General features: G+C 39.9%; 1 protein-coding gene across 1 annotated transcript in view; it reads right to left on the bottom strand.

Moving 5' to 3' along the window:
- GTF3C3 (general transcription factor IIIC subunit 3) overlaps nucleotides 1–11,404 on the bottom strand; it is a 46,504-nt gene extending 35,100 nt beyond the window's left edge. Inside the window, exons 1-4 of the mRNA XM_032405690.1 lie at nucleotides 11,226–11,404; nucleotides 10,242–10,353; nucleotides 7,510–7,700; nucleotides 5,965–6,088 (exon numbers count right to left, since the gene is read on the bottom strand). Coding sequence (XP_032261581.1) covers nucleotides 5,965–6,088; nucleotides 7,510–7,700; nucleotides 10,242–10,353; nucleotides 11,226–11,327 — 529 coding nt within the window. The 5' untranslated portion in view covers nucleotides 11,328–11,404. The remainder of the gene's footprint in view (nucleotides 1–5,964; nucleotides 6,089–7,509; nucleotides 7,701–10,241; nucleotides 10,354–11,225) is intronic.
- Nucleotides 11,405–19,054: the final 7,650 nt, after the last annotated feature.

Here is a 19,054-nt window from a genome sequence, read left to right as displayed (position 1 = left end):
CAGAAATGGAACAAATAATCTTAAAATTGGTATGGAACCAGAAAAGACCCCGAATAGCCAGAGGAATGTTGAAAAAGAAAACCATCACAATTCCGGACTTCAAGCTCTACAAAGCTGTAATCATCAAGACAGTATGGTACTGGCACAAACACAGACACATAGATCAATGGAACAGAATAGAGAGCCCAGAAATGGACCCTCAACTCTATGGTCAACTAATCTTTGACAAAGCAGGAAAGAATGTCCAATGGAAAAAAGACAGTCTCTTCAACAAATGGTATTGGGAAAATTGGACAGCCACATGCAGAAGAATGAAACTAGACCATTTCCTTACACCGCACACAAAAATAGACTCAAAAATGGATGAAAAGACCTAAATGTGAGATAGGAGTCCATCAAAATCCTAGAGGAGAACACAGGCAGCAACCTCTTCGACCTCAGCTGCAGGAACTTCTTCCTAGACATATCGCCAAAGGCAAGGGAAGCAAGGGCAAAAAATGAAGTATTGGGACTTCATCAAGATAAAAAGCTTTTGCACAGCAAAGGAAACAGCCAACTAAACCAAAAGACAACCGAAAGAATGGGAGAAGATATTTGCAAATGACATATCAGATAAAGGGCTAGCATCCAAAATCTATAAAGAACTTATCAAACTCAACACCCAAAGAACAAAGAATCCAATCAAGAAATGGGCAGAAGACATGAACAGACATTTCTGCAAAGAAGACATCCAAATGGCCAACAGACACATGAAAAAGTGCTCAACATCACTTGGCATCAGGGAAATACAAATCAAAACCACAATGAGATTCCACCTCCCACCAGTCAGAATGGCTAAAATTAACAAGTCAGGAAACGACAGATGTTGGCGGGGATGCGGAGAAAGGGGAGCCCTCCTACACTGTTGGTGGGAATGCAAGCTGGTGCAGCCACTCTGTTCCTCTGTTCCTTTGAGGAACAGTATGGAGGTTCCTCAAAAAGTTGAAAATAGAGCTACCCTACGACCCAGCAATTGCACTACTGGGTATTTACCCCAAAGATACAAATGTAGGAATCCGAAGGGGTACGTGCACCCCGATGTTTATAGCAGCAATGTCCACAATAGCCAAACTATGGAAAGGGCCCAGATATCCGAGGTGACAGATGAATGGATGAAGAAGATGTGCTGTATATATATACAACGGAATATTATGCAGCCATCAAAAAATGAAATCTTGCCATTTGCAATGACATGGATAGAACTAGAGAGTATTATGCTAAGTGAAAAAGTCGATCAGAGAAAGACAAGTATCATATGATCTCACTGATATGTGGAATTTGAGAAACAAGGCAGAGGATTATAGGGGAAGAGAGGGAAAAATGAAACAAGATAAGACCAGAGAGGGAGACAAACCATAAGAGACTCTTAATCTCAGGAAACAAACTGAGGGTTGCTGGAGTGGTGGGGGTAGGAGGGATGGGGTGGCTGGGTGGTAGACATTGGGGAGGGTATGTGCTATGGTGAGTGCTGTGAATTGTGCAAGACTGATGAATCACAGACCTGTACCCCTGAAACAATACACGGTTTATTAATAAAAATAAATTTTTTAAAAATTAGGGAGAAATTAGTCAAGGGATTAATAAAATAAGAGGATATGAAATATGACACCATATACTAAAATAGAATACACATTCTTTTGGAGTGCACACGGAACATTCTCCAGAACAGATCAGATATTAGGCCACAAAACAAGTATCAACAAATTCAAAAAAATCAGTCATACCACGCAGCTTTTCTGACCACAATGCTATGAAACTAGAAATCAATCATAAGAAAAAATCTGGAAAGAGCATAAATACATGGAGGTTAAATAACATGCTACTAAACAATGAATGGATCAATCAAGAAATCAAAGAAGAAATCAAAAACTATATGGAAACAAAATAAAATACAGTGGTCCAAAATCTTTGGGATGCAGCAAAAGTGGTTCTAAGAGGGAAGTTTATAAGCTATACAGGCCAACATCAAGAAGCAGAAAAATCTCAAATAAACAACCTAACCTTATACCTAAAAGAGCTAGAAAAAGAACAAATAAAACCCACACCCAGCAAAAGGAAAGGAATAATGATTAGAGCAGAGGGGCGCCTGGCTGGCTCAGTGGGTAGAGCATGTGATTATTGATCTCAGGGCTGTGAGTTCAAGCCCCACAGTGGGTGCAGAGATTATCTAACAATAAAATCTTAAAAAAAAAAAAAAAAAAAGATTAGAGCAGAAATAAATGATATAGAAACTAAAAAAACAATAGAACAGATCAATAGTTCAGAACAGAAGCTAGTTCTTTGGAAAGATCAACAAAATTGGGGCGCCTCAGTGGCTTAGTCGTTAAGCGTCTGCCTTCAGCTGAGGTCATGATCCCAGGGTGCTGGGATTGAGTCCCGCATCAGGCTCCCTGCTCCGCGGGAAGCCTGCTTCTCCCTCTCCCACTCCCCCTGCTTGTGTTCCCTCTCTCGCTCTGTCTCTCTCTGTCAAATAAATAAATAAAATCTTAATAAAAAAAATTGATGAACCTTTAGCAAGACTCATCAAAAAAGGGCACAAATAAAATCATAAATGAAAGAGGAGAAATAACAACAAACACCACAGAAATACAAACAATTGTAACAGAATATTATGAGAACCTGTACGCCATCAAATTGGACAACTTAGAAGAAATGGATAAATTCCTAGAAATATAACCTATCAAAACTGAAGCAGGAAGAAACAGAAAATTTGAACAGACCAATTAGCAGCAATGAGATTGAAGCAGTAATCAAAAACTCCAAAAAAACAAAAGTCCAGGAATAGACAGCTTCACAGGCAAATTCTACCATTTAAAGAAGAGTTAATACCTATTCTTCTCAAATCATTCCTAAACATACAAGAGAAAGGAAAACTTCCAAATTCACTCTATGAGGTATTACCTTGATACCAAAACCAGATAAAGACACCACAAAAAAAAAAGAGAGAACCACAGGTCTATATCTCTCATGAAAACAGATGCAAAAATCCTCAACAACGTATTAGCAAACCAAATCCAACAATACATTAAAAAATCATACACCAGGATCAAGTGGGATTATTTCCAGGATGTAAGGGTGGTTCTTTATTTGCAAAACAATCAACATGATAAGATACATCAACAAGATAAAGGATGAAAACTACATGATCATTTCAATAAATGCAGACAAAGTACAACATCAACTCCTGATTAAAAAAAAAAAACCCTCTGCAAAGGAGGTCTAGAGAGCACATACCTCAACATAATAAAGGCCTTATATGAAAAACCCACAGCCAACACCACACTCAATGGTGAAAAACAGAGCTTTCCCTTAAGGTCGAAGCAAGACACTCTCATCACTTTTATTCAACACAGTACTGGAAGTCCTAGCAATAGCAAGTAGATGACATAGTGAAATAAAACGCATCCAAATTGGTAAGGAAGGAGTAAAACTCTCATTATCTGCAAATGACATGATACTATATATAGAAAACCCTAAAGACTCCACCAAAAAATTACTAGAATTGATAAACGAGTTCAGTAAACCCACAGGATACAAAATCGATGTACAGCAATCCATCACATTCCTATACACTACTAATGAAGCAGCAGAAAGTGTTTTAAGAAAACCATCCAAGGGGCACATGGCTGGCTTAGTCAGTAAAGCATGCAGCTCCAGATCTCAGAGTCATGAGTTTAAGCCTGATGCTGGGTGTAGAGCTTACTTAAAAAAAAAAAGAAAGAAAACAAAAGAATCACATTTACAATTACACCAAAAACAATAAAATATTTAGGAATAAACTTAACCAAAGAGGTGAAAGACCTGTACTGTGAAAACTACGAAACACTGATGAAAGAAATTCAAGACACTGCAAAGAAATGAAAAGACATTCCATGCTCACGGATTAGAAGAACAAATATTATTAAAATGTCTATGCTACCTGGGCGCCTGGGTGGCTCAGTTGGACAAGCATCTGCCTTCGGCTCAGGTCATGATCCCAGGGTCCTGGGATCGAGTCCTGCACTGGGCTCCCTGCTCAGAGGGGAGTCTGTCCCTCCCCCCTGCTCATGCACTCACTCTCTCTCTCAAATAAATAAAATCTTTTAAAAAAATGTCTCTGGGGCGCCTGGGTGGCTCAGATGGTTAAGCGTCTGCCTTCGGCTCAGGTCATGATCCCAGGGTCCTGGGATCGAGTCCCACATCGGGCTCCCTGCTCCTTGGGAGCCTGCTTCTCTCTCTCTCTCTGTCTCTCATGAATAAATAAATAAAATCTTTAAAAAAAAAAAAATGTCTCTGACATTGGCTATAACATTTTTCTTTATGTCTCCTGAGGCAAGGAAAATAAAAGCAAAAACAAATTATTGGAACTACATCAAAATAAAGTTTCTGCACAGCAAAGGAAACAATCAACAGAACTAAATAAAAGACAACCTAGTGAATGGGAGAAGATATTTGCAAATGACCTATCTGATAAAGGGTTAGGATCCAAAACATATAAAGAACTGATACAACTCAATACCCAAAAAAACAAATAATCCAATTTAAAAATGGGCAGAAGACACGAATAGACATTTCTCCAAAGAACACATCCAGATGGCCACAGACACATAAAAATATGCTCAACATCACTCATCATCAGGGAAATGGAAAGCAAAGCTACAGTGAGGTAACACCTCACACCTGTCAGAATGGCTAAAATCGGAAACAAAGAAACAAGTGTTGGCAAGGATGTGGAGAAAAAGGAACCCTCATGTACTGTTGGTGGGTATGCAAACTGGTGAAGCCACTGGGGAAGACAGTATAGGGAAGCAAGTTTAATTTTAAAAAATTAAAAATGGAACTACCCTACGGCCCAGTAATTGTACTACTGGGTATTTACCCAAAAAATACAAAAACATCCTGATGTTTATAGCAGCATTATTTATAATACCCAAACTATGGAAGCAACCCAAGTGTCCATTGCTAGATGGACAAAGAAGATGTAAGATAAATATATAAGGGAACATTATTTAGCCATAAAAAAGAATGAAATCTTGCCATTTGCAACAACATGGATAGAGCAAGAGAGTATAATGCTAAGCGAAATAAGTCAGAGAAAGACAAATACCATTATGATTTCATTCATATGTGGAATTTAAGAAACAAAACAAATGAGCAAAGAAAAAAAAGAGAGAGACAAACCAAGAATAGACTCTTAACTGTAGAGAACAAACTGATGGTTACCACAGGGAAGGTGGGTGGATGGATGGGGGAAATAGGGGGCGGCGATTAAAGAGTACATTTATCATGATGAAAACAGTAAAATTAACAAAGGAAAAAAGACTTCTAACAGGACGCTCATCTAGATAAAAGGAAATGCCAAAATACTGAGAAGATAAATTAAGAGTTCACTGTATTATAACTACCTAAGCCACTATGCAGGGCATTATTTGGCAACACATCAGGAAACCAAAATAATAAATACTAAGTGATTAGTCAGAAAGTCACTTCTGAAGATATCCTTCAATATGCCCCAGATGTGCAGTTTAAAGAAGGATAATAAGTATAAATTGTGTCTTTTATCAAAAAGTAGATTAAAATAATCTAGCTCTGCCTAATCTGGAAAGTGAAAGAAAAAAAAAGAACACTTTTTAAATGGTTTTAACATGTGCTTGCCATATTTAAAAAAGACTAATGCTACAAAAGTCTAAAACTCCAAAATAAAACATTAAAAAACAAACAAAAACAAAAAAGAAGCCTGGCAGAGTTCAATAGATATTAATATTTCATTGAGCCATACTCGGATTTTCATTTTCTTGGTAAGGACTTCTACTCAATGTGAGTGATATGCCACATCACCTCAAGCTTCTGAACATATTTTCCAAATAATACAGTGAAGTGCTCCTCCATTTGTTTTAAAAGTCACACTATTAAAATGCTATTATCAATAATCCCCACAAAAACGACCTTGTCTTATGATTTCCATGCACATCAATATCGCCTCTTCACGTTCTCCTCGAGCAAAGCGAATGTTGGCTTCACCCATGAGACCCCTCAGAGCTCTGGGAAGTTTACTTCGAGGCCTTTTCTCCTGTATAGAAAAAAAAAAAAAAATTTAGCTAAAATATAGTAATATTTTAGATTTCAATTCCAACCAAATTAATAAATGCAGAAGATAATGAAAATGAAATTTCTTTTTAAAACTTCTTAATATTCTATTTTTTTTTTTTTTTAAAGATTTTTTATTTATTTATTTGAGAGAGAGAGAATGAGAGAGAGCAAGCACATGAGAGGGGGGAGGGTCAGAGGGAGAAGCAGACTCCCTGCCGAGCAGGGAGCCCGATGCGGGACTCGATCCAGGGACTCCAGGATCATGACCTGAGCCGAAGGCAGTCGCCTAACCAACTGAGCCACCCAGGCGCCCTAAAACTTCTTAATATTCTAAATTGAGAACTAAGGACTAAATAACTTCAATACTGACTCATTAACATTCAAGTCTGTATTTCAGGAAAAAGTCTAAAATTAATCTCAGGAAAGAAATTATTCTAAAATATTCTCCAAAAAGAAATACCTCAGAAAACTAAAAAACAAAAACAAACTTCCTACAGTAGAAAGTTCAAAGCACAGTAAAATATATGAAGAAAGCAAAAACCAATATGGTCAGGAATCGCTAATTACTAATTAGAATAATAACAAATGTAGAACCTGATGCTGCAAAATGGGACTTATGTGCCAGGAAACTTCTTATAATATAACCTACTGAAGCTTCTCCTTCCTTCAAATTTATCTACTCAGAATAAACTTGATTAAAAAAATATCAAGTTACATTGGGGCGCCTGGATGTTTAAGTCAGTTAAGTGTCTAACTCTTGCTTTCGGCTCAGGTCATGATCTCAGGGTTGGTCATGAGATGGAGCCCCGTGTGGGGCTCCGTGCTCAGCAGGGAGTCCGCTTGAGATCCTCTCCCTCCCCACCCCCCCACCCCCCCACCCCTGCTCTCACTCATGTGTGCATTCTCTCTCTCACTAATAAATAAATCTTTAAAAAAATATATCAAGTTATAATATGGACCTTTTATTTATTTTTTTTAAAGATTTTATTTATTTTTTGACAGAGAGAGAGACAGCGAGAGAGGGAACACAAGCAGGGAGAATGGGAGAAGGAGAAGCAGACTTCCCGCCAAGCAGGGAGACCGATGTGGGGCTCGATCCCAGGACCCTGGGATCATGACCTGAGCCGAAGGCAGATGCTTAATGACTGAGCCACCTAGGCGCCCCATAATATGGACCTTTTAATAGCAAAACCACAGTACATTCTGACACATGCATAATTAAGGTTTTGCATTTTTTAAAAATCTCTAAGATGAAACATAAGAAACCAGTAACAGTTGTCTCATATGTCCTTCCTCACAGTTTGAATTCTTTCCAAATATATGTATAATTTAAAGATTCCTTTTTCAATTACTATGTCACATTTTTACCTTCCATTTATAAATACTAAAATAAGTATTTACTTTCATCATTTTCTTGGTTTCACGATTGAGAACCATCTCCAGTACAAATACATCGCCCGCAGTGGGTTGCTCAGGTGTTTCTTCTTCCTCCTCCTCCTCTTCTTCCTCTTCCTCCTCATCATCTTCATTCTCTCCAAGCATGGAAGCAAAGACCTTGTGAACTGACTTACTGACTCCATCTGACATTTCTCCTGAAGAAAGACACATTAAGGATGTTGGATAAAACAGACAGTTAATATGTTTAAGGAAGGACACAATTTTTTAAAAACCCACAAATTCTGAGCAACATATAGTCATTCTCATGAAATCATAACAATCATCTTAAGAATTCTGAACATCCAAAATAAATATAAAAAGAAATGTGTAAAATATAACACTGCCAATCAATAAAATTTATTCCAGTAACAGAAAGGAAAAAAAATCATATGATCATCTTGATAAGGAGAAGCATTTGATAAAATCCAATTCCTAATAATAAATTAAAAAATAATGAATTTATCATTCCTAATAAAAATTCTAAGTCATCCAGAAATGGAAGGGAATAGCTTTAATTTGATAAGCAGTATCTACAAAAAAATTTTCCACACAGTTAATGGTGAATTATTCAGTTACTGGGAATGAGACAAGGATGCTATCACCACTCCTTTCAACATTTTGCTGGAGGTCCTGGATAATGTAAAAGAGAAGAGAAAAGGGGGCGCCTGGGTGGCTCAGTCGTTAAGCGTCTGCCTTCGGCTCAGGTCATGGTCCCAGGGTCCTGGGATCGAGCCCCGCATCGGGCTCCCTGCTCGGCGGGAAGCCTGCTTCTCCCTCTCCCACTCCCCCTGCTTGTGTTCCCTCTCTCGCTGTGTCTCTCTCTGTCAAATAAATAAATAATTTAAAAAAAAAAAAAAAAAAGAGAAGAGAAAAGGCATAGAGATGGAAAGGAAGAAATAAAACTGTCATTATTCACAAATGATGTGATTATGTATATAGAAGATCCAAAAGAATGTACAAACTGCCAGAATACATGAATTAAGCCAGGTTCCTGGATTCAAGGTCAATATACAAAAATTAACTGTAGTTTTTCTATCAGCAATAATGAACTGAAAGTGAAATTAAAAGAAGGCCCTATTTGCATGATGTGTAGGAAAGGTACTCAAGAGCAAGAATTTAACAGTGATATTCAGTAATGCATAGGAGAAAAAAGACAATTCCAGTGGCCATATATTCCAATTAGCAGACTTTGTCAAACTTGTTCAAAACTGACCCTTCTGTTGTTCTGAATATATGTGCACACTCACCAAGGGTCCTGATAGAGCTCTGGGATGATTCCTTCCTGGGAAATGGGAAGTTTTATATCTTAAAAGGACTGATGGGATTATTTGAGCTGAGGCAATCTAATACATGATGCCTACTGGTCCTGATGAGCAAGAATCGACTCAGTTAATCCCCTTTTCTAGGGAGGGCCTGATGGCCACTTCTCAGGGGCAGCTTTAGTCAACCAAGACTGGGAGGCACCCAACGGTGCTTCTACTACAGTTACCCCTCAAAGACCTGATGATGGAAGAGCTATTCCTCCCCTAAGCAGATAAGACCCACAAGTTATTAGAACAACTTCAGTCCTCTTTTCCACCCCACCTGCCTGACAAGGTAAGAAACCGTAGTAACCCCAATTTGCTCTCCTTTTTGCCCCTTCTTCTCCACTTGATCGAAGAAGGCAGGAATAAAGCTTGTTTTCTGTCTATCCTATTAGTATGCATTCTCTGTGTAAAGAGAGCTGTATACAGGGGGAAAAAAAAAAGCTTCTACTTCTACTCCCTAGAACAAGAAAGTTCAATTTAGTTCTCAATCAGACACTATACACAAAGCTACATTCTAATTGATGGTTCAGTATCCCACGTAACTTGTCATGGGCAGATGAATACTAGGAACTATTATCAGTATTCTGATCACTAGAAAGGTATATGAATCCCTGGAAATTAATGAATTTGCATACTAGTTCATCAATTAGACTCTGATGGCTTTAATGAGTTTGGGACTAACCAAATCTAGTATCTGGACATGCCGAGCTGAGGACTGGATCCTAGAATGAGGCAGCATACCAAGATACCTACTGTGTGTGAGGACCCATCTGGGCAGCCAACAGGACTTCCACTCTGGCATTTCTATCTTATCTCCTATAACTAAAGCAGTGGTTTGGAAGTCACTTTGTATAGAAGTACAAACCATTACAATTTGGGGGAGTACAGTCTGGAAGTAATTAGTAACTGAAAGAGCCAATTTAAAAAACAATGACCCCAAAAAGGCTCGCATCTGAAACACTTTTCCAAAGGGCACCTGTGCAGCTCAGCCGGTCAAGCAACTGACTCTTGATTTTGGCTCAGGTCATGATTTCAGGGTCCTGGGATGGGTGGCGTGGGCCTCTGCGCTCAGTGGGGAATCTGCCTAAGGATTCTCTCTCTCCCTCGGCCCCTACCCCCGAGTGGCGCATGCACATGCTTGCTCTAAAATAAATAAATCTTTTAAAAAATAAAAATAAACACTTTTCCACAAAAATAACCCACAAAACTACCCATCACCATATTCAGTAACTCCACAAATATTTATTGAGCACCTGTTATACACCATGCACTATGCTGATAAACCAGGTAATCAACAACAGAATACCACTGCAATGAAAAAACAATGTTTTCATTAAATTATTAGGTACTCTTAATATTTAATGCAGGTGGCAAATGATTTTAACATACCTTCATTGACATCTTTGTCTCGCGATTTGGTGGAGTCAATTCCTGATGATGATGGAACTTCAGAGTCATTTGGATTTTCTTCAGCTGATAACTTTCCTTTTTCCTGAAGACTCTGTGATTGAAAATTAATGATTCCAAAAAATAATGCAGATTTAGTTCTCTCCAGTTGGGAATAGGGCATTTCCCTCATTTTCTTTCTATAAAACTTGAGCTCTGCAAACACATACAGTATCTGGAATCCAAACTTGAACAGTCAAAGCATTTCAGAGTACTTAGATCTCATCCCCCACGTCTGTCTGCATCAGTCACTTATAAAAAATAATTTAAAATACCTTGATGATTTCATGAATCTACACATTGTATCCTAGCTTTTTAAGTGAAAAGAGATGGATCATTATTAGCTGCATGAATTAGGAGAGAACCCACAGTTAATTTCAAAGGGTGAGATTATTTTTATTTTCCCTCGGACTTCATGTAAGTGAGAAGATAAGGAAAGTTCAGATATTCTAAAGTATGAAAAATTATGTGAGTGAAGATTTTGTTATCAGACAAGAAAATTCGCTTTTTTGTAGAAGATTACATCAATACCACTGGGAGACGCCTCAGAAACGGGCCCTCGGTTGAGAAATAAACTGCCGCCTAAAGAAGAGAGTGAGTTGCTCACCCGAACACAAAAGAAACTCAGTGGCAAAGCTAGGACCAGAATCAGAAACTGACGGGGTGAGGGAGGACGGCGGTGGGGAGAGAAGGGGAGAGAGAGACAGAGGTTACCACAGAAACAAGCTTTTTGGCGGGGGGAATTTTTAAAGAGGAGCTTAACACAAGGATGAGAGGTGAGAACCGGGGTTTGGGGAAGAAGGGGAAGAATCTGCCGGGAGTTCCGGCCCGCCCCATCACAGCGAATGGGGCCATATAGGTCCCGCACATCTAGGTGTATTAGGGCGACGAGACAGTGAGGAGAATCCTGGCCTAGCATCGCCTCACTTTCTTCTCGCGAGTTTTTCTCTCTTCTCTCCGCCTTTCGAACTCCTCAAAGGAGATCTTCCCTTCCAGGTAGTCGATGAGCTCCGGGCTGAAACCCGACATGTCTGCGGGGTGCGGAGACACAGCACCACGCGCCAGGACAGAGAACCGGAAAAGCAAGATTTTATCCTGCTCCGGGGCGCCGCGAGAAGCGACCCGGCGTTCTCCTGGGAAACGGGCCCGGCCGGCGCTGCAGCCGCTGCGCTCGGGTTCCGCGGGAGCATCCGGTCCGGCTTCCTTCCAGGCGGCGGGAGCGGGATCTTCTGGGCGGAGTCCGGTGCTCCGGGCCTCGCCTGCTATGCCGGTTTACGCCTCCTATTTAAGATGATCGGGGAGTTAAAAAAAAAAAGAAAGAAAAGAAAAAAAAGTGCTTTAAAGAAATTTTCCTTAATCTAGATCGCTTCCCTCAATACTTCATTAGGATTCTTACTCCCAATTCATTTCCTTTTCTGAATGTTTGTTCTTTAAATTAATTTGAACTTTGCTGTAGTGATTATTTTCTTAATGTAACCATCTGCACTGCCTCGTACATGTTTCGCTGTACGTTGTTCCCCTGCCACAGAAGGCGAAAGTCCTCTCCCAATTTGTGCTTTAAATCTCATCTCCTCCACCAATGTCACCATCAGTTTTCCCATCTTCCATGAATCCTCAAGCTCTCCCTTTCCTCAGGGCTCCTTCTCAGTCTGTAAATAAGTTTATCAGGACTTCTTGTTCCACCTATCAGGCCTACCCAAGTTTTCTTCTTTTCTTAACAAACTTTTAGAAAGAATCAAATGCTTGATGTGATTACCATACACTCTTGCTCATTTACTATAGGACGCGTACTGGCTTATGCGTATTACATACATTGCCCAAAATAATCCTTAAAAACAGATGTTGCTATTCTTTTTTTTTTTTTTTTTTTTTTTGACAGAGACACAGCGAGAGAGGGAACACAGGCAGGGGGAGTGGGAGAGGGAGAAGCAGGCTTCCCGCAGAGCAGGGAGCCCAATGCGGGGCTCGATCCCAGGACCCTGGGATCATGACCTGAGCCAAGGCACACGCTTAAGGACTGAGCCACCCAGGTGCCCCCAGATGTTGCTATTTTTAAAGCCAAAGTCCTGTATCTAATAAGGAGCAGAGCCAGGATGTGAACCCTGGTCTGACCCCAAATCCCATGCATGGAATTAATATGGTATATAGCCTCCCCTAAATGGAACTATTCTTTACCTCCTGAACACTCCTGTGGTCTGTACTTTACTTTGTATTAATATTTCTATTATTACTATTTCTCCACTGTCCTATTCTAGAGACACTATCTGTCAACATCCCGAGAACAGTACTACCTGATGCATCTTTGTGAACGCTAGTAATCTGTGCTCAAAACACATTTCTGAATTAAATTGGATGAAATTGAAAGTGCACTGGAAATGGGCAAGAGCATTGAGGTATGGGGAATGCTTCTTGACATAAAGCTAAGTTTAAAGACAAGTTACAAGGAGCCTGTCACTTAGCCATTAGTACCTCTTTGTTATAATCCAGATGAGGATAAGCAACAGTAGGATGGCAGAATGAAAGCCACGACCCCAAGACTTCCAGGTGAGAGAAAAATACCTCACAGCTAGAAGCCCTCCCCTTTCTCATGATGAAGAATCCTCAGCACTCTACCTGGGTATAAAATATGGAGGCTAGCAGGGTGGGTTGGATTAAGGTTCTCAAAAGACATCATTTATAGGGAAATTCTCCCCTGAATTTCTCCAGGCAGTCAGGGAACTACATCTAAGAGGAAGTCAAGGGTCTGGTCCTAACTTCCTAGGGGGAAAAGAAGGGAATCAAGGGCAGGAAAGATGCTCACCTCATAAGAACTCTCTCCTAAGACCCAGATGGCTTAGACCAACTTGTTTCATTATTAGCTCCCCGGAATATGGGATAACAATTGTGAAGCTGTAGATTCACATTGGGGAGAATAGAGAACAGGGAGCATGGGGTGGAAGGATAGCTTTTATGCTGTTGATAAAAAGACAACAGACCCAAAATGGAATCACTTGTGCTAAACCCACATCACAAAACCAAGACTTAATACTTAACTTAGTTACAGTTTCAACCTCTCTCAGGAGTGAAATCTTAAGCCTGTCAACCTGTAATTACCTGAGCAGCACTAGTGAGGTGACCTCACTGCATGATAGACCTCTGCTGTCCCCTAAAGGGAGGTGACCTTGCCACAAACAATCCACTCTCTGCTAGTAACTTCCTTGTCCCACCTTCTAGCTACAAAAGTCTTTCATTGTGTACAGCTCTTTGGAGCTCCTATTTGTTAGATGATGCCCAATTCATGGTTCATTGAATAAAGCCAATAAGATCTTTAAAATTTACTTTAAAGTTTGAATTTGGTTTTAAACACTGCTATGGAACACCTTATGTACACGAAGTTCTTCTTTTTTTTTTTTAAGATTTTATTTATTTATTTTGACAGAGAAAGACAGTGAAAGAGGGAACACAAGCAGGGGGAGTGGGAGAGGAAGAAGCAGGCTTCCCGCGGAGCAGAGAGCCGGATGTGGGGCTCAATCCCAGGACTCTGGGGTCATGACCTGAGCCAAAGGCAGACACTTAACAACTGAGCCACCCAGGCGCCCCAGACACGAAAGTTCTTTTACAACTCAGACTATAGGAACATATCTTATAAAATTGTAATCTTTCTGTTTTTCTTTTCTCCACTTCCTTGTAAGTGATTTGTCCCCTGGTGAGTCAGAGGCATCCGTATTACCTTGAGATGAAGTGGAATTGTTCTAGAAGTAATAAAAATAGCAAGAAGAAACCTTTCAGACTTTCTGACTGCTTTTGGGAATCAAAATGGAATGTCTGAAGGAAGCAGAACATTGAATTTATGCCATAACAATAGAATTAAGAGTACACAGAGGAGATGACTCCATCCTTTCTCCTCCTCAAGTGGAGGAACCGGAATGGGGTGTGACCCTTTTGGGGAGACAATTTTTCCATAATTCTCTCACTTTTCTGCAAAACCTTGTGACAACTTTCAATCTGGGCTATATTTTCAAAGATGTCTGTAGAACAAACAACCTTGAAAGAGGAATTATCTTTCCCTGGAGCAGAGGACAGATTTGTTTTCTGACCAGTACACTAAATATAATGTTTCCCTCTGGAGCAAAGGGTGGGTGTGTTGCTAGTAGCTCCTTATAAAAGTGGGGATTTCCTAAGTTTGGGGTTCCTCAGCTGTGGCACAAACCCACTTGTGTGCAGCATATACTTGAACATACCTCCGTGTGGCTCCCATGGTACTTGGGGGATAAGGAGAGCCAATGCGGGTGTAAAACTCATGCTGCATGCGGCTCCATGAGTAATAAAGTCTGTTGCCTCAGCCCAAGAGTCTCATGTGTCTGACAGAAACTGAAACCGTAACAGGATAGTGTGCGGCTTACAAGTAGAGCAGAACCTCACACCCTTAATGGTTCTTGACTCCCCTAGATCTGTGATAGGGGACAATAGGTCACATCCTGAGAATGGAGTACTCATCAAAGAGGAACAGAGTCAGTGTTGAAAGGCTGTCAGAGACCTATGGAAAGAATTACCATGGGCCCCTTGAGAACCTGGATCTCATACAAAACATTGATTTTCACTGGAGGAAACATGACACTTCTGCTCTTTTCCTAGCAATGGCTCTCAGCCAAGAAAAATATCCCTTGCCCTGTGGGATTTTAGAAATGTCTGTAGGGAAGTTTGGGTTGTCAAAATAACAGGGCAGGGGTGGGGAAATGACTGACATACAGTGTCTGAGGACCAGGGATGCTAAATGGTCATACAAGTGGAGACTTGTCCTTCCCCAATTGCCAATAGCATCACCATCAAGAAACTCTAGTCAGCCTTCCATCAACAGCTACCTGCCAACAGTGAGGAGTTTTCCAGAAGAAGGATGCATGCTCTTGCCTTGAGATTGTGTAAGCTCCTAGCTAAAAGTCCATGTGGATGCTCTTCCTTTTCAGAGGCCCTGAAACATAAGCATTCCCTTTGTGGAGATATTGACACCCAGAGTGGGGGGCGTGAAAGGGAAAAACCAGCCGCTGGTCTTGAGTAGAACTGGACAGCGGCAAAACACTCCTTACCATTCTACCCTTTATCTGAATAGCTTATATTTTTATGGGAATAGCTCATCATTAGTAATCATTTATATCTTTTAAATGGTGAGAAACATAATCTTGACATTAACTAGAAGCAACTTCTATTACTGTGTGAATAATAGCAGAATAGCACACCTTCACTTCAATTCAAGACATATTTATTGGACACTTGCTACATGCAGAGCATTGTGCTAGGTGCTGGAGAAATAAAAATGGCTTAGATATGATCTCTGCTCACAAAGACCTCACAACACTCCAGGGAAAACAGGCACATATACAACTACTTAAAACAGAACAAATTAGGGACGCCTGGGTGGCTCAGTTGGTTAGGCATCTGCCTTTGGCTCAGGTCATGAACCCGGGGTCCTGGGATCGAGTCCTGCATTGGGCTCCCTGCTCAGCGGGGAGTTTTCTTCTCCTTCTCCCTCTGCCCCTCCCCCCTGCTGGTGCACATACTCTTTCTCTCCCTCAAAAGAATAAATAAAATCTTTTCTAAAAAAAGAATTAAACCAGATGCAGAAATCTATTTTTGCATAAATATTTTATTATTGAGTATCAGTGACCCACAAAAAGCCACAGAAGACTACTGTGGGATGTACGGACTACTGTTTCTGGGATGTCAATGTTTGCATTCTAGTACAGTGCTCTTTGTAGGAATCACAGAGAAAGTGATGCAGCTCTCCATAATGATACAGGAAAAGTAGCATTCCACATGAAAATATGAGAATCAGAATAATTCAGCCTGAGCTGGTAGAAAGAGGAGAAGATTGGTTGTAAAAGAAGGGAATTCCACCCGTTTCTATTCTCCCTTCTTAAGGACGTGTGCGGAGAAAAGCCAGAGCTGGACTGTGGCTAGGATATTTCATGTAGCACAATGTCCACCCCTGAATACAGTGGCAGGTAATATCTCCTAGAGATCCTAGCAACTCCTAGAATCCCAAAGGTGTTTTCTTTCCATTTCAACTTAATTGTGGATATTTATCACTTCTTCTCCCTTGGTATGAAACTGTCAGGTTTCTCAATAACATATGCTGAAAGTGGGAATGCATCTTCTTTTCAGGAAAAAGACAAATTTTAAGCCCAAATCTCTATTACATATAATGAACTATAGTAAAAATAAGCAGAGTCTCTTTCAAATAAAAACATTTATTGATAAAAGGTAATTAGCATACAAGTTTTAAAGAGAAGCTTAAAAGAAATGTAATTTAGAAGGTCATCATCTCTTCTGACTCTGCGGTGTTTCTGTAATTCTCACAAATAGGTGCAGTGCTCTACATCAGTGTTTATGGTTTTACAGAGTAGAAAAAAGACTCCAAAAATACGCACATAAGTCACATTTGTCCCAGAGGTCAATCTATTTATATGTAAATCTGGAAATGTAGAATAAAATCACTATAAATTGACAAATAAGTGGAGGGGGGAAAAGGTTTAGCCATAACCATGATTGAATTTTTCTAACGAGAAGCTTCATCTGTAGTTTTAAAATAGCCAGACACCTGAAAGAACAAGAAAATGTTATCACAAAATAGAAAGTGAAGACTATACAAGCAACACAATGACCCTTTTGTTTTTGTTTTTTTAAGATTAATTTATTTGAGAGAGAGTACAGGAGGAGAGGCAGAGGGAAACAGAGAGGGAGTTTAGTTTTTTTAAGGTTTTTTATTTATTTATTTGACAGAGAGAGAGAGAGCAAGAGAGGGAACACAACCAGGGGGAGTGGAGAGGGAGAAGCAGGCTCCCCGCCGAGCAGGGAGCTAGATGTGGGACTCAATCCCTGGGATCATGACCTGAGCCAAAGGCAGACGCTTAACGGACTGAGCCACCCAGGTGCCCCTAGAGATCAGTTTCTGCAATTTATAAATGAAGAAACCAAGGCTTACAACCAACTTGTATGCAATTCTGTCTCATACTGAAGCAGGTACTGTGGTATTTTTTTTTTTAATTTTATTTTATTATGTTATGTTAGTCACCATACGTTACATCATTAGTTTTTGATGTAGTGTTCCATGATTCATTGTTTGCATATAACACCCAGTGCTCCATGCAGAACGTGCCCTCTTTAATACCCATCACCAGGCTAACCCATCCTCCCACCCCCGTCCCCTCTAGAACCCTCAGTTTGTTTTTCAGAGTCCATCATCTCTCATGGTTCGTCTCCCCCTCCTATTTCCCTCCCTACATTTTTCCCTTCCTACTATCTTCTTTTTTTTGGTTTTTTTTTAACATATAATGTATTATTTGTTTCAGAGGTACAGGTCTGTGATTCATCAGTCTTACACAATTCACAGCACTCACCATAGCACATACCCTCCCCAGTGTCCATCACCCAGCCACTCCATCCCTCCCACCCACCACCACTCCAGCAACCCTCAGTTTGTTTCCTGAGATTAAGAATTCCTCATATCAGTGAGATCATATGATACATGTCTTTCTCTGATTGACTTATTTCGCTTAGCATAATACCCTCTAGTTCCATCCACGTTGTTGCAAATGGCAAGATTTCGGGGTTTTTGATGGCTGTGTAATATTCCATTGTAGTATTAACAACTGTTCTGTTTTAGTGTCTAATAGCCTAGGGCCTAAGTGTGAATAATAGTCAAGGGAACCCTTCATTAACATCTTTCTGTTTATTCTGTCTTATTTCTCATTGTAGGAGCTGTGAAGTGCATATGCCACATGGTAAATTGTATCTTCCTGTTAGAATAAGAAACATTATTTTAAAAAATCATCACATTTAAAAAGGAACTAATAATCAAAACCCTTTCACATGCACAATAAAGTGCAACAATGGTATACTTCCTCAGAATTCCATCCCTAGCTTGTGGAAGAATGGGAGTAGATTTTATTTTTTATTTTTTAAAGATTTATTTATTTATTTGAGAGAGAGAGCAAGAGAGCACAAGCAGGGGGAGCAGCAGAGGGAGAGGGAGAGAAGCAGGCTCCCTGCTGAGCAGGGAGACAAACGCAGAACTCGATCCCAGGACCCTGGGATCATGACCTGAGCTGAAGGCAGACGCTTAACTAATTGAGCCACCCAGGTGCCCCTGGGAGTAGATTTTAATTATGATTCAGTTCCCTTTATTATTGAGCCAAACAAAAAGCTAATAGACTAGAATCACAATGTATTTTCTTGGAATACAGCATACCTGGTTTATTTTAATGGTAAATATTTATTTGATAGGAAAGCTAAGGTAATAAGAATAAGTCTAGGGGCAACTGGGGCATGTATTGCATGGAGCACTGGGTGTTATAGGCAAACAATGAATCATGGAACACTACATCAAAAACTAATGATGTACTATATGGTGACTAACATAATTTAAAAAAAGAAAAAAAATCATAAGTTGTCATTTCTTTTTTTTTTTTAAGTCCCAACATGGGGCTTGAACTCATGACCCTGAGATCAAGACCTGAGTTGAGATCAAGAGTCAGACACCTAACCAACTGAGTCACCCAGGTGCCCAAACTATTATTTCTTTTTAAAACTAGACGATGAAATACAAGAACCAAATCCAAATATTAATAGTGATGAATATCATCAGAACTGAGCACATGTTTCTATGAGAAAATAAAATCATTTTTCAAATAAATACTTTCAAAATCTCTTTATGACTGAGTTGTATAATTGGACAGATCCTGGGGATAAAGGAATAACTTACCTGTGTTCAGAGGAAACAT

The sequence above is a fragment of the Phoca vitulina genome, unplaced genomic scaffold (genome assembly GCF_004348235.1).
Source record: "Phoca vitulina isolate PV1807 unplaced genomic scaffold, GSC_HSeal_1.0 scaffold1, whole genome shotgun sequence".
NCBI classification, from domain to species: domain Eukaryota; kingdom Metazoa; phylum Chordata; class Mammalia; order Carnivora; family Phocidae; genus Phoca; species Phoca vitulina.
This window is presented reverse-complemented; position numbering and strand designations above follow the sequence as displayed.